Source organism: Pollicipes pollicipes, unplaced genomic scaffold (genome assembly GCF_011947565.3).
Source record: "Pollicipes pollicipes isolate AB1234 unplaced genomic scaffold, Ppol_2.1 Scaffold_7231;HRSCAF=8579_pilon_pilon_pilon, whole genome shotgun sequence".
NCBI lineage: Eukaryota > Metazoa > Arthropoda > Thecostraca > Pollicipedomorpha > Pollicipedidae > Pollicipes > Pollicipes pollicipes.
In genome coordinates this window covers 31,962,960-31,977,593 of record NW_023597034.1, presented here as the reverse complement: position 1 = coordinate 31,977,593, position 14,634 = coordinate 31,962,960, and the positions used below count along the sequence as shown (strand labels likewise).

At 52.5% G+C, this 14,634-nt stretch overlaps 1 protein-coding gene across 1 annotated transcript in view; it reads right to left on the bottom strand.

The window, feature by feature from the left end:
* The window catches only part of LOC119110007 (diacylglycerol kinase delta), a gene marked incomplete in the record, with an annotated part of 47,324 nt that extends 33,303 nt beyond the window's left edge, over positions 1–14,021 (bottom strand). The window contains 4 exon segments of the mRNA XM_037233755.1: positions 3,378–3,482; positions 9,904–9,987; positions 12,062–12,172; positions 13,845–14,021. Coding sequence (XP_037089650.1) covers positions 3,378–3,482; positions 9,904–9,987; positions 12,062–12,172; positions 13,845–14,015 — 471 coding nt within the window.
* Positions 14,022–14,634: the final 613 nt, after the last annotated feature.

Genomic DNA, 14,634 nt, shown 5'->3' with positions numbered 1-14,634 from the left:
CAGGTTTCGGGCGTATGAGTGAGCGGTAAAGTATCAGTGTGTTCTCCTGTCCGCTGCATAAGGTGTTCAAGACACACACTTCGATATGTCCAATGCTTTAAAACAGTTGTCACGTACAGTTTTCAGGCGCAATCTCCACGTCAAACAATGATCAAACTGCAGACCCCAGGGATTGGTTCGGAATGGGCACTGGATTGGTCCGGAATGGTCTCGCCGCAAAGCCTCAAAGCCATGGCGGGGCATTGGCGGCGTCTGCAGAAGTGCAAGGTGACTGTTTGCGATACTGAGAAACGGAATCCGTTTACAACACTCCATCTTTCCACGCTTATCACAGCAACTGCAAGCGGCGCTCCAGAAAAGCACAACTTGGCGAGGCGTACCAGCTGGCGACATCATCCACGAGGAGTGCGGCTAACCGACTTTGGAAGGGAGTCACCAATATCGTTTATCACCACAGCGAACAAAGCACGCTCTTTCTCTAAAACCAGCGCGGATGATGGTATTCAGAGTTATATGGTGATTAATCATACTGCTAGCTTTCCTGAATCCACAATGAGCAGCCGTAAAATCGTTGTGCCGCTCTAACCACCGATAAGCGTACATCTACCATACGTTCAATCAACATACAAATGCACGTCAGTGAGATAGGGCGATATTCGGCATGGTCAGCTCCACTCTTACCAAGCTTGAGCAAACGAACAATGTATGACTCACGCCTGGACTCCGAACAGCCTCCAGTCGCCCAGTCTGTTGTGGCCTACTAAAGGGGCCTCAACTACTGCAGTGGGAAGTTGCCTGAGCTTGGTGTTGTGGACTAGATCCGCACCCTCTGCCACGTCGCGCAGCGATCCGGTCGCGGACATCAGCTCGGGCATCGTAAACCGTCGGTTATACAGCTGTTCGCTCGCGCTGAAGTTGATGGAGGATGCCTCGCAGCGGATCCGGTGGTGCATAAATTGCGGGATGACATCGTGATGACATCTTCGCGTCGTCCGGACAATGCGCGGGCGATTTCATCCGCTACATCAACTGGACGTATGACATGTCCGTTGATAAGGCGCGCAGGGTGTGTGTGGTACAGACGAGTCCTGCCCGACAATGCGCTTGATCCGCGCCCATACACTGCATGCAGGTGTGTGGCAGTTACGTTAGCCGACGTACGCTCGCCACGAAGCTCGTTTAGCCTCGAGAATGGCGCGTATAGCAGCCGCTCGTGCTCGTCGAAATGCAGCTAGATTCTCCGTCGTGCTCCGACGTTCAAACTTCCTAATGGCCCTCTCATGCTCACAGACGGCGTCTCGACACTGCTGTGTCCACCAAGGGCCAGGAGGTCGGCGAGGGCAGCCCGACGTTCGCGGTAAACGCCTTTCCGCAGAACGCAAAATCAACGAAGTCGGATTCTCCACTGAGGGAGGTTCACTCACTGGTTGCATAGTACAGAAATGCTCGGTTCTCGCTCGAAACTCAGTCCAGTCATCTTTTTTGCCACTTCAGCGCTGTGGTCGAGAACCAAGGAGAACGTCGGCCCGGTGATTGATCCAGATGGGAAAGTGATCACTTCCCATTGGATCGTCTGACACCGACCAGCCAAAATGGTTGGTCAGTCGTGAGCTTAAAACATTAAGGTCCATTACCGATGCCTGTCCCGACGGGAGTGTAAAATGAGTTCGAGTCCCCGTCTTTAAGAGACATAGCCATTCTTCACGTATGCAGGCTTCACAGGGCTTCCGCAGGGTATTCGTCTGGACACATCCCACGCTGAGTGCTGAGCGCTAAAATCACCCGATATAAATAAGGACAGGCGGCGGACGATGAGTTACCAGGTGTCTCACTTGAGCGGACGGAGACCTGATCACAGGAGGCAAGTTTATTTGAGCATATAATGATCGTATGGCAGTTTAAGAACACCCTTGACTGCGACATTTTAAAGCTAGCCTCAGTGCTTAAGACCAGCCTTTGAGCAGACGCGCCTGTGGTGCACGGCTAGGAGAACGCCACCATGTGTCAATAGGGTCAGTTGGTAAATTTCAGCCTCTCTGGCTCCAAGCCAGTGCTTGTACTCGAAAAGGCTGAACGAAAAATGAGTCAATGACCGCTTTCCAGCCCATCCATGCCACATATGTACGTGGGACAGTCATGAGATCTGTTGGTGCGTTGTCGGACAGTTATGAGATCTATTGGTGCGTTGTTGGACAGTTATGAGATCTGTGTCCGCGATGCAGCCGGCAAATTCGCCCACACTGTGCAGCTGGTGCGAAGTCCTCTCTCGTTGAGGTGATCTGACAAGTCTTTCAAACCGCTCAAAAAATAAGCGGATCCACGGTCGTGCAATACAGCACGGGCTGTTTTGCACACACCAATCCACACTTATCGCTACCAGTGTTCGCTTTCTCCGTCGTTGCGCTATAGTCACGTGATACTGCGGCACCAAGTCGTCGAAATCCGAGTTGCGCAGCCCGCAACTTGAAAACTTTATCTGTTCTGTGTTTGTCGAAAAGGGAGGTGAAGTAGCGTTAACACTGAAATGTTGCGAGAATGCCCTCCTGATCATAGCTTGCAGGCAAATGCCTGACAAGTTATAGGTCACAACTGTTGAACAAATGTGATCCTCGTTGAAAAATTGCATGACCCCTGCGACCCGTAGTTGCAAAAGGTTTTATGGAAAAGGTTATGGTCAGGCTAGACCGCTGAAAATGACTCTTTTGTTACCGTAGTTCAAGTGACTCACTCAGCCTGCAGGCTTACCCGTAGTCATGCACGTTAAACGTTCACAGAAAACACCTCATACGAAACATCAGGAGGGTACGCTGATGTGAACCCCGACCCACTTTCAAGCCTCCGATGGTGATAAGAAGACGGGACCAAGATGGGTGCTTGGATACCAACGCCCGTCACAAGCCGTCGCGTTTTGTCTAGATGTGCGAAATTTGTCCAATGGCCCCTCGCGAAGCCAATGACGGAAAAACAAAAGACAACAATCACAGAGGACTCTGCATCGAAGCGCTGCTGTTATCGTGTTTGAAAATAACATTAGATCACAACGAGTCACATCAGACACCACATCGAAGCACACAGGCGCTGGCCGCTGGACAGGGACCGCCCGTAACCCATGTGCACCAAACGCCGAGGGACACGCCGCAGGCACCCCGTGCCGCATGCCGTCAGCGACACGCGAAGAGTCGACAGACGGACGTTAGGCGGGACAACCACGAGCGCATCCAGGGATGACACCCGCCCACACCCACATACATACAGACCGCTAACAGACAGCATCACCATTCCAACGCAGCTGCGGTGTCCCACCCCACGACAGGAACCCCACCGCCACCGAGCGCGGCGGCCAGCAGCCGGCGGCCAGCGGCAACGGCGCCACTCACCTCGTAGAACTGGCGCTTGCTGGCGCTCTTGAGCGCGGCCGTCCACTCCTCCATCTCGCGCCGCGTCTCGGCGCGTAGTGCCAGGCACCGGAAGGCGGTGATCACCTGGCGACACAGCGCGCGCGCACGCTCAGACCGGCCGGCGGCGGCGGCGGCGGCGGCGGCGGCGCGAACGCGTCACGGCGGGGGGCGGGGCGCCGGACGACGGGGGGACGTCACGGACACCAGGGAACGGGGGGGGGGGGCAAGCCGTACCGGGTGGTTCGAGTGATGATGACGCCGCTGAGCCGGCGCTCCGGGAAGCGCGGCGTTTCCGCTCATGCAATGGGGACGTGTGGATGAGGCACGGCATGGCTGCCCTTTCACGTAAAGTGCGATCGTTACTTACGTGCCGTACCAAGATCACGGTTCAGCCGGCAGTTACTTGTTTTTGCCCCTGGTTAGCATTAACCTGTTACAGGTACTACACTAGATAACAGTCCACCTTAACTGAACAGCTGTGATGAATTTGCCATCTGATCTCATGGTCACTCCATAAGTGGTGCGGAACTCTTCCCACCACACTCGCACCATGAGATCGCTGCTATACCTCCTGCGGCATGCGATTTCGTTATGCTGCTGGTGATACTAGCCACTGATGCTTCTAGCCCGCCAACTCGAGGGTCGCTTGCCCTCCAGTTCTGCCGCAGCCGATAAATAAGTATAACATAATTTTTACGTAAATGGGAACGTGACGCATGTCGCTACGCACCCTTGTATGGAGCGTCAACGACTGTGGAGGGCATATTAGCGTTCAGGGGCCCTGGCAGCGCCGGGGATCGAACACGAACCTTTACGTGAGAGCCGAAGGCACTTATCACTCGGGCGATACGCCACACACAAATCAAAATGATGTATGTTATCAAACTAAGCGTAACGTTTTTGCCACCAGGGGTGCGGGTGGCGACGCTGGGGCTGCGGGTGGTGACGCTAACCACTTCTAGTCGTTGCAGGTGTCGATAAATACACAAAAAAGTCCATGGAGGCTTCAGTAACATTCTACTTGCCAGTTGAGCGACCTAAGGATTACGCAACACATAGCATTGTCGAGTCGTCCCTACCCGGGGTTCGTGAGCACGATTTCCAGATACAACGGCCGTCAATTGGCTCTCGGTCAATGTCGCGCAAGGTGCGATGACGCAATCAAATAATGACGGAATTGAAGAGCATATTTGCTTAAAAGAAAAACTGTGTTGTCTACAGAAATATATTCATTTAAAAGCATACCAATCGTTATAAGTGAGTTTATTACGTCATATCTGATGCTTGCTCAATATCTACAAATATGAAACATTACCTTTTAGCTAAGTCGCTTTCGAGAAGTGACGCAAATTCAGTTAGTCGATTGGTCATAATACAATTATAGCAAAATTGCGTCAGTCAACTGGTGATGATAGAATTGCAGCCAAATTGCACCAGCCGTCAAACAGTTAAAAAAACCACATGGAGCTTCTGCTGGCTGATGCGGTGCACGCTGCTCGCATACGCAAGTGCCGCTATAACCAACCACAGGAATCCGCCAGGCGGAAGTGTGCGCACTTCGCGCGCACGGGTCGTGGTACAAAAGCTGACTCCAGAACGCGTGCAATTTTGAGACGCACATTCGCTCGGCGACGCATCTTTGATGCCGATCCGCTGGCGGAGCGCTCCGATGGATCCGATGGCGGAGCGCTCCGCTGGATCCGATGGCGGAGCGCTCCGCTGGACCCGCTGGCGGAGCGCTCCGATGGATCCGATGGCGGAGCGCTCCGCTGGGTCAGTTGGTGGAGCGCTCCGCTGGATCCGCTGGCGGAGCGCTCGTGTGCAGTGGGGCGCTTCTCGACGCGAGCTCCATCCGCGGCGACGTGTGCCGAGCTTTCTACAGCTTCTGCATTAGTAAGATGGATGTGGGGCTGTTGGACTAAGTGGCAGGGCCTGGTCTGAGTCGAAGATCTTATTTGTTAATGTAAAAAGCAAACATAGGTTACGTCATTTCAAGGAGTCCGCCACATTGGTTCCGGAACATGAGCCGTGACATCGGCCAACTGCCTGTCCACGGTCCCAGCCACTAACGTGATGAGCGAGCCAAATTACACGCTATTAAGTGCAGGTTCGACAAGCCTTCTAAAAGAACTAGTGTGTAAGCATTAGCCACATCTTTTAGTGTGATCGTTACACATGCGGAAAACCACAGGATCCAGGTGTATTAAGTTCGCACATGTCGCACTGGAATGAAAAACGGGCGAAATATGGCCAAAATATCGTTGCTTGGCTTGAAAACGCTAACATTTTGTGCGGAGCAGGGTGGTCTTATCATGATGACTGGTACACTTATCATGACTGGCGCAGGGACTACGGCCATTCCATATAAGGATGGTCTCAGTGGTGGGTAATCATCACTGGAGGTAAAGAACCTTTCAAACGCGTAATGTCATTACAAACGCTTCGAAACGCCAATTGAAAAGTTCGTTTTGGTGTAATATGTTCTTCTTTGCTTTCGTTTCTGTTTTGTTTTGTTTTTGTTTTTTGGCTTCGTCAGATGCACATTGCTTTGCGCAAGTAACCATACGCCCAAATTCCCTTACACGGAAAAGCAAAACGTTTCCCAACCAGTGCATATATATATATATATATATATATATATATATATATATATATATATATATAATGACCTTTGCGTAGGTTATTAGGACCAAACACACCGTATTTATGAAACATTGCTGCCACGTGCCGTGAATTTCCGCCCTGCTTCCCTTGGCGGTCGTGGTACGGTACTCGCTACATTTAAACCCCTTGAGGCCCGGGCCCTGCTTCAGAGCAGAAGTTTTCTGCGTGGCTCCGGTGCGACCTGAGTCTTCTTCCAGGGACTTGAGCTTTCGACCTTTTTGCTGTCGCCTCGGGCCGTCGCCTTCGCGACAGTTTCGCTAGACTGGAGGTTGCTTTAATCCTGACGGGCCGGCCTTATCGCCGCAGGGTAGATCCCAGAAATCATTGAGCACATCGCGATTTTCTACAACTTCTCTCCCCAAATCAAACAGTAAGACATTGACTCCCGGGGTTAGCCTGGGACTCTGGACTCTTTTCAGATAATCTTTTTTTGTATCCCAGGACATTCTCGAAAATATAACGGCCAAAAATCTCACAGACGACTGGCGGAACGGATGAAAACGGACTCTCAAATATTCGAAGGTTCTCGGAGACATTCTCCTGCTGCGAGCCTTTCTCCTAGGTCAGGAAACCCTTGGTGGATGAAGGGCCAGGGAAAGGATAGAGGAGCCGATTAACTCGGCTGCTATCCATGCTTTCAACTGCTCCTCCCCCTACTCGTATCCCAAAGCAAGCTAATCTCTACACCTGAGGCTACTACCCAAAGCGCTGGAAGTGTGGATTTTCGATCATGATGCCTCCTTGCAGGCCCTCTGTCCCTCACATTTAGGTGCAAATATGCGCCACGTCAGGCTAGACTCAATAAGCGCAAGCTTACAACAGCTCGTCCGCAAACAAACTCTCCACACGCCGCAAGCGGAGCTGAAAGTAATTTTTGGCACAGCCACCGGGTGAATTACCAGACGTGTTTCGGTCGGACCAGCGGTACGGGTACTAAGTATGTCATGTGATTTCAGGAATAAACAAGTCTTCACTTTCATACCGGGCACACATCCTTATTTGATCCGGAATGCACTACAGCTGAGTAGGCGCTCAATTCATTCGCTATTTAAAGGCGGGTGTCCGCTTTCAGAAACTATTCAAACAGGGAGCGCCAAATACAACCTCGGCCACGGTTATGGTGAGCCATGTGCCAATACCGTGCACGCTCCGAAAGCGAACATATTAAAGCCAAAACTTTGCAGAATCGCCACCGCCCGTAGCCAAAATTCTTCCAAAAATTATCTTTGCTAAATCACGATGCGTCATTTTTACAGATTCCGTACCACCGCGAGCCAACCACCCACCTCTGCTTTCCCTCCACTCCCGAGACCTGCTCAGCTATCCCCTGACCCCGTGCCAGACCAGCCCTGTTTCGCCAATCAGAGATCAGTAAGACCAGCCCCAGATCAGAAATCAATAAGCCATGCCCGGGTCAGGCGCTAGCGCACTGTACACTGCCGCCGCCCAAGCTCGCATGAGCGGACCGGACCGCCGGCGCTGGCTCGGCAGCACAGCAGGTCCGTGTCGCCGCTGCCAGCGCGCCCGGCGCCGTTCTCACGGTCCAGGGGAGACGCGGTCCAGCCCAGAGAGGTGGGAGGCATCCTGTTCCGTATCGCCCCAAATAGGAGCGCCTCGCGTGGCTGGGGACTTGGCAGGCGTCGATTGCGTGAGGGGTCAAAGGAGAAAAAATGAAAAAGACTGTGCTTTTACGGAATGTTAACCAGCTTACGTCCCAGGGCACTGTTTGATAACCTGTGGGTTGACCTAAATGACCTTTCGGGGTACACACGAATAAGTTTGAGATACGTTCTGGAACCAACCATCGTCCTCTTCCTTATTTAGTTCAGCCATTTAAATTCCAAAGCAGGTCATCTGGCGATTTTTCGTGCACTTTTGGAACGTCAACGGAAGTGCATGCTGGCCTAGGAGATGACGTCACCCACTAGGTCTGTGTTATTTTGGATCGTAATTTGGAGCGCTAAATACTGCCGGCTGCCGTTAGGCTTTAACGGACCGAGAAATTTTAATCATCGCCAAAAGGACCCTTACAAACGTACGCACCACACAGCATGCTCAAAACGTTTTGCTAATACTCCGTCCGAGGGTGTGGTCGTTTGCCGCACATTTGAACCGGCCCTAAAAATGGGCAAGAGGGTGCGATTTATGGAATCAGATTCAACAAGCACCCCGACGGCCGGTTGAGTGCTCCGCGCTCGGGTGGGGAGGGATCAGGTTGACCCCAGGGTCTCAAAAAATAAGGGACGAAGTGACGCGCGCTGTGCAATGCCTTGATCTGTGCAGTTTTTCCATTTTCCCTTAAATGCTTCTCAGGGGGCTGTTGGCCCTTGCCAAAAGGATGGAGGTGGCCCTGGAAATCTATAGTGCTTAGTTTTACTGTAAACTGCTTTTGCAAACTTCTGCAACTTTTGCAACATTGTTCAAATCCTCTTTAAGTAGCTCTTGTGCCTTAAGGGACCACTGAGGCTGTTTCTATGGCGTCACCTTCCCTCGTTTATTCACGCCCTTTTCATTCAATGCCATAAGCGTCCCCATATGTTCATGCAATCTGGTCGTCTTGCAAAGAAAACTACACTCAGTAATGTGTGTAGTTTTGTAGTGTAATATAGCGTGTAGTTTTATAGTGTAGTAATGTGTACCCCGTGCTCCTTCCAGACCATATACAAAAGTAAGGCTGGCTAATTCCTTACAAGACACATAGGCACTTCACTGCCTTGGATGGAGAGTGAGCTTGAGACCATGAACATAATAATATTGGGAGGAGGCCGAAGAATGGTTCTTCCCCTACTATACCCGCCTGGCACGACTTGAGCATGAACGCCCTGCAGGACATCTCGTCTGCTCCCCCCCCCCCCCACCCCACCCCACCCCACCCCACCCATCCCATCCCATCCCATCCCATCCCATCCCATCCCATCCCATCCCATCCCATCCCATCCCATCCCATCCCATCCCATCCCATCCCGTCCCATCCCATCAAACTTAACCCCTTCAAAAGCCAGAACGGCCAGCAGATATTGACATTAAGGTTCAGTCATCTGTGACGCTTCATTAACGCGCTCCCCATTTACCGCCGCTTCTGAATTTCGTGATCATTACATTGCGTTCGAATCCAAGAAATAGCCCGGATTAACAACAGGATGATCATCCCCGGTTCAGTACAGTCCAATTCGTGATCTCTCGCGCAACTGACATAACTAACCGTTTATTGGTGCGGCAGGTTGCCTTTGGGTTCATTTTCAGCAACACAGACAGACGGACAGTCAGTCAGCGAAGCACTCTCTGATGCTGCCTTTCGCATCGCGACAATGAAATGGCGACCAGAGGCCTTAAGCGGCGGGTGATTGGCTGCCTGCCCCTCCGCTTGGCCAGTGACCCTGGCAGGCGTCCGGTATTGCAGGTCGAGTGCATCATTCTCGCCAAGCGCTCGGCGAGCGAGGCCCGCCCCACACACGTATTGCCTTTTTTTGGTATGCCTTCGTGCCGCCGATCACTAGTTGCGCATGTCGTCCCTGCGCATCTCACCTTTCGGTCGACGTTATTGTATCGCCCGTTGCTCTATTCCCATTCACATTCAGTGGCCCCATCACAGTCCAACCAAAAAATAAATAAATAAAAGGAACAAACAAAACATCCGGCAAGCTGCCAGTCGGCTTTTTCTCTCCGGGCCGCGTGCAGAGGCCGGTCTCGATCGCCGGGCGTCGGGAAAAAACTACCCACTCCACCTGCAATAGCGGGTCCGGCTGGGGCGTGCGCGGGCGTTCGGGCGTCACTTGAGGAGCGCGGCGCCGCCCCCGGCCGCGGCGCCGCGCGGAGGCGGCCGGCCGCGCTCGGCACTCACCTGGAAGCAGTGGCCGCCGCCCGGCTTGGCGCCCGACTCAGCGATGCTGAGGTCGATCAGCTCCACTTCGTCAAACACCTCGTACTGGGGAGCAGGCGGACGGGCGTCAGCGGCACGCCCGACGCTATCGCACGGCGGCTGCCGGCCGGCGCTGGTCCCGTCGGCGCCGAGGCGTGTGATGCTGCTCTCCCGCTCCGGCCGATTACAGGCTCAGATCCACGGTCTGTTGTCGCGCTACTTGGAAGTTGCCAAACGTCGATTATTGATGTAGTTGCTTGGTGGACTGGCGCAAAATTCGACAAGCAAAACCACCGCTGGTTGTCAGCTTTCAAGACAGCATTGAGTAAGGAACCGGGGTGAGTGGCATGACCAAGACTGGGAACTAAATCCTTCATTTCACCACTGCCAAAAGGCGCCCCCTAGGCACGAGGCAGAAAATATCAAGAAATACGGAGGTGCATCGTGGCGCTCAGTGAGAACAGGAATGTGTAACAACTGAAAAATCCCAAATAATGTAACGAACTAAGCATTTACTTATTGAAAACTGATGTGAAGGCACCCGATAATTACGCTGGTTCCCAACGTAGTTATCATTTAGGAATTGCCAGTCAACATTGCCAGTTGGATACCTTTTACGAGTCGGTTAAAAAGAGATGGTGACTTCAAAAGCGTAGCCCATTGCGGTCCCAGTCTTAATGAGCTTTTTTGAAGATTTAATCCGAACCTTCTGGATGGATAGATTCCAGGGTCACAGCTCACGCAAATCAGTGTTTGTTGCGCGGGCCCTGGCTGCTACCATCCGACCGCGAAATTCCAGGCCAACGGCAGAACTTAATAGCGATATAATAGCCAACGACAGAACTTAATAACTTAAAAAGTTCAACGTGCCGCGGAGCTCGACACGGTCCGCCATGCCCGTTGACGTCACCTGACCTTCAGCACGGGCGTTGCCACCGGACGCGGGCCATCCCCGTCGAGACCAAAAAGCGAGCGATTGAAGCGACTCGAACCCACCCCATCACGGGTGGGTGGGTCGGAAGGCAGGTGCTATAACCAACTGAGCTACCGGTACGGACAAACGAACGTTTTGAAACCGAATACATCAAAATATCCAAATATATACAAATATCCTGCTTATTTCTTGTTTTCCTTTGGGGGGGTTGGACAAACAATGAATGAAATCTTCGCCTCCTGCTGGAATTTGCGATTCAATAGCAGCACAACAATGCATCACCCAAAAGCGCCACATTTAATGTAAGACCGTGATGACGTCATCTGGGACTTCCGTGAGCAAGTGGAAGCCCATTCTGTGCGAAGTACAGCTCAAAAACGCATCACCCAAAAGCGCCACATTTAATGTCAAGCCGTGATGACGTCATCTGGGACTTTCGTGAGCAAGTGAAAGCCCATTCTGTGCAAAGGACAGTTCTATCTTGTCCCAAGGACTTGACCAAGACGACGGCACGTCGAGACCTTCACTCAGCAGTGGCCGCCTCACGCCTCTGAGATCCGTCTGCGTTTCCGGCGTGACATACCCCGCCACTGGCGCCGGCCGGTCGGAACTGCGCGCGGCGCCGGGAGATGGCAGCACCAGCGAGGCCGTCACGTGCCCGCAGCCAACACGCGAGTCTGCATCCGGCCTTCACACGGCAATTGTTGTGAAAGTGTGGCTCTAAATTATGCAAAGAAGTGGGTGTCTAGTCTGAAGCGGGCCAGACCCGGATGGCGAGCCGTTTGGTATTCGGGCACGAGTTTGCGTAGCCCGGATGAATGTTTGCGCACAGAATGAGCATAGCGTTTGAAGAAATCCCGACATGAATGCTGACAGTAAAATCCACTTCACTGCTTCCTCCTACAACCTCACCGCGCCCCGCTTGTCCGGGGCAGGCGGCATGCGTCAGCCACGAGTGGGCTGAGAGACCCTCTAGAGAGGGGGCCCAACCGGGTGCCCAGCGCACATCCCTCAGACGCGTCCCTGCGCGGGCTGATAAGGCTCGGCTGATGGCCCACCAGGCGCATACAGTCCTGCCCCATCCTAATCCATTCCGCTTCATCCCATAGCCCTGAAACACTCGTTTCTGGTCGAAAGGGCCTTACTTTAAATAGCCGATAGCCTGCCCGTGGCGGTGAGTTAGGAGGATGGCTGGCCCAGGCTCACCTTCGTATCTTTTGCATAGTATAGTTTATTGCCCTTCAGCTTGAAGTACCGCCGCTTCCATCGTTGGAAGGAGGAGGTCTGCTTCATGAGATATCCCTCTTTTGTACAGACCTGAAACGCACACGGCGGCTCGTCATCTTGGTAATTAATAGGTGTAACTGACGAACAGCTCCAGCCGAAAACAGCAGCCTGCCTTCCAGTGGGAGCCGACCGCGCTGGCAGACGTAGCCGCCGCTTCTGCCCACTTCTGCGCTTCCCAAGGGCTATTAAAAATACACATGCATGCAATATACCAACAACAAACAAAAAAAAAACGGCAAACTCGTGAAACACTACAGTGCGTACGGTCGACGGGATGGAGGTGCTAATGCTGAACCTCGCTCACAAGGCCCCCAAATGATGAAAAGGCGAAGCAGTCGTCCAATGAACAGAAGAAAAGTCCAGGGACAGCGTAGCCCTGATCCAGCACGCTTGATTGACGGACTCGAGGTGGCGGTATCACTCCACAAACGCGACATCCAAGAACACGATTACTCCATGTTGTGCGTCAGCTGTCCCCCATGCAACTGGGGTAACAGACTGCGCTGCTGGCGATCACAAGATTGTCGGATGCATTGCAAAATACATGAAGGGTGTCATAAATACAGCGAGCCGTGGATACTGTACACTCTACTAGGCTAAATCCCAATGCGCACACAAAAACGCTCCCGAGACGCATCAGGGCACGCGTCACACCAACACAGACGCCCCGTGGGTGCCGCCGGCACGCGCCTCGCGCGGCCAAGGCCGCGTTGCGTGGGTCAATATGCCGTCCGCCGAGACAGCGCCGGCGGCTTTCATTACGGAGGCAGCGGCGGTGCTCGGCGGTCGGTAGGTCGGCCGGCCACGCCCACCATGGAGCGTCCGCCGGCCACGCCCACTGAGGAGCGTCGGCTGGCCACGCCCACCGCGGAGCGTCGGTCGGCCACGCCCACACACACACGGCGCTAGCCGGCCACGCCCACCCACCGGGAGATGACTGTTTGAAAATTATATGCGGTGTTTTGTTTCGAGTTGATGATGAATACCACGCTGCTCCGACAACACTGCGTGACGGAAATGACTATTGTTTCAACAGCTTCTTGTAGATGACGCCCAGATGCCCATGTCCCAGCTCACTGCCGAACGAAAACCGGCTGTTTCTAAATAACTTAAGTCATGTCATGTTCGAGATCAAGTTCTCCAGCCTCAACAAAACCAGGAGAAAACAAAGCTCATCCTCAAAAACCGCAACACCACCAGCGACCGTTCGACAGCTCCCACTTCCTTCCCCTCCTCCACCATGTGGCGGGGGAGGGGAGGAGAAAGCGGAGGGGGGGGGGGGGGCGGCGTGCCGCCAGGCCTGGCTCGGTGACTCGCCATAACACCAGCCGCTCAGACCGGCATCCGTGTCATGCGTCACCGCGTTCTCGCAGGCGCGGTCCAGTGACGTCATCACGTTAGCGTGCTTTCCCTGCATACGGACGCTGGCACCATAAGTGGCGACGAGGGCACGGCACTTGGCACGTAAAACCCCTTCTGCCGCGGGAACGCACGGACGGCAGCCGCCATGAGTCACGCTGGTGCCGGAATCCGCAAACAATATGGCAGAAGTCTCTGCTCTCAAACCAGGCCTTCCACAGCTACCTACCACTTTGATGAATGTTTCCTTTTCTGTAAATAACGTTAATGACGGGAGATCAAAATGGCAGGGAACATTTGGTTCAAAGGTAGCAGAGCAAACAAGTAGACAGCTGTCACTCACAGAACATTTGATGTCCTTGTTGGTAGATATTTTCCTATGAAATGTTTTTGCTGGCTCTGTCTCATCATCACTATCAGATGAGTCCTCCCCAACAGAAGCCACAGCTTGGACAGCATCTTCATCTATGCTCTTGGGGGCTTGATCCCCATCATGAGGGTCTTTGGTGGCCATGTGCACCTATGGGAATGCAAACAGGTTTCATCATTCTGTGGTGCCCAGAGATCAGGATCTCATAGTGCAACAAATCACACATGTCACAGAGAACAGAACACATTGGCCTGCATTGAAATATATGCAAGGTGCAACAATACTTTTGCAGAATCAGCAATGCCCATTCAACATACAATTCATCCTCTAATTTCTACCATAACTCATCCTAGTTCTATCACAAGGACCACCTTGCCTGTTCACAGCTACAAGTTTGGATGCATGTGTGAAGCACAAATAATATCGCATGGCAATATAAAAGTATTTAACAGAATACATAGCAGCCCAGCCATTGCACTAAAACAGAACAATACAGCATCCATTAAGTTCAGTACCTATTTAATAGCTTGAAGATGACAAAATTTGAGGCTCTGAGAAGACAAGAAAGCAGTTTATAAAAAGCCTAAGCATGCTTCAAATGTCTCAACAGTGGTTTTAAGTCCATGCAAGCATACATGCAGCAAATGTCCTAAGTTAACTTCAAGATTTTGTTTTATTGAAGAATGTGACTTGACAGTACAAACATACAGTGTCTTACATGAACTGTGGATTACAAGTATGAAATATATTGGTCAATGAACAA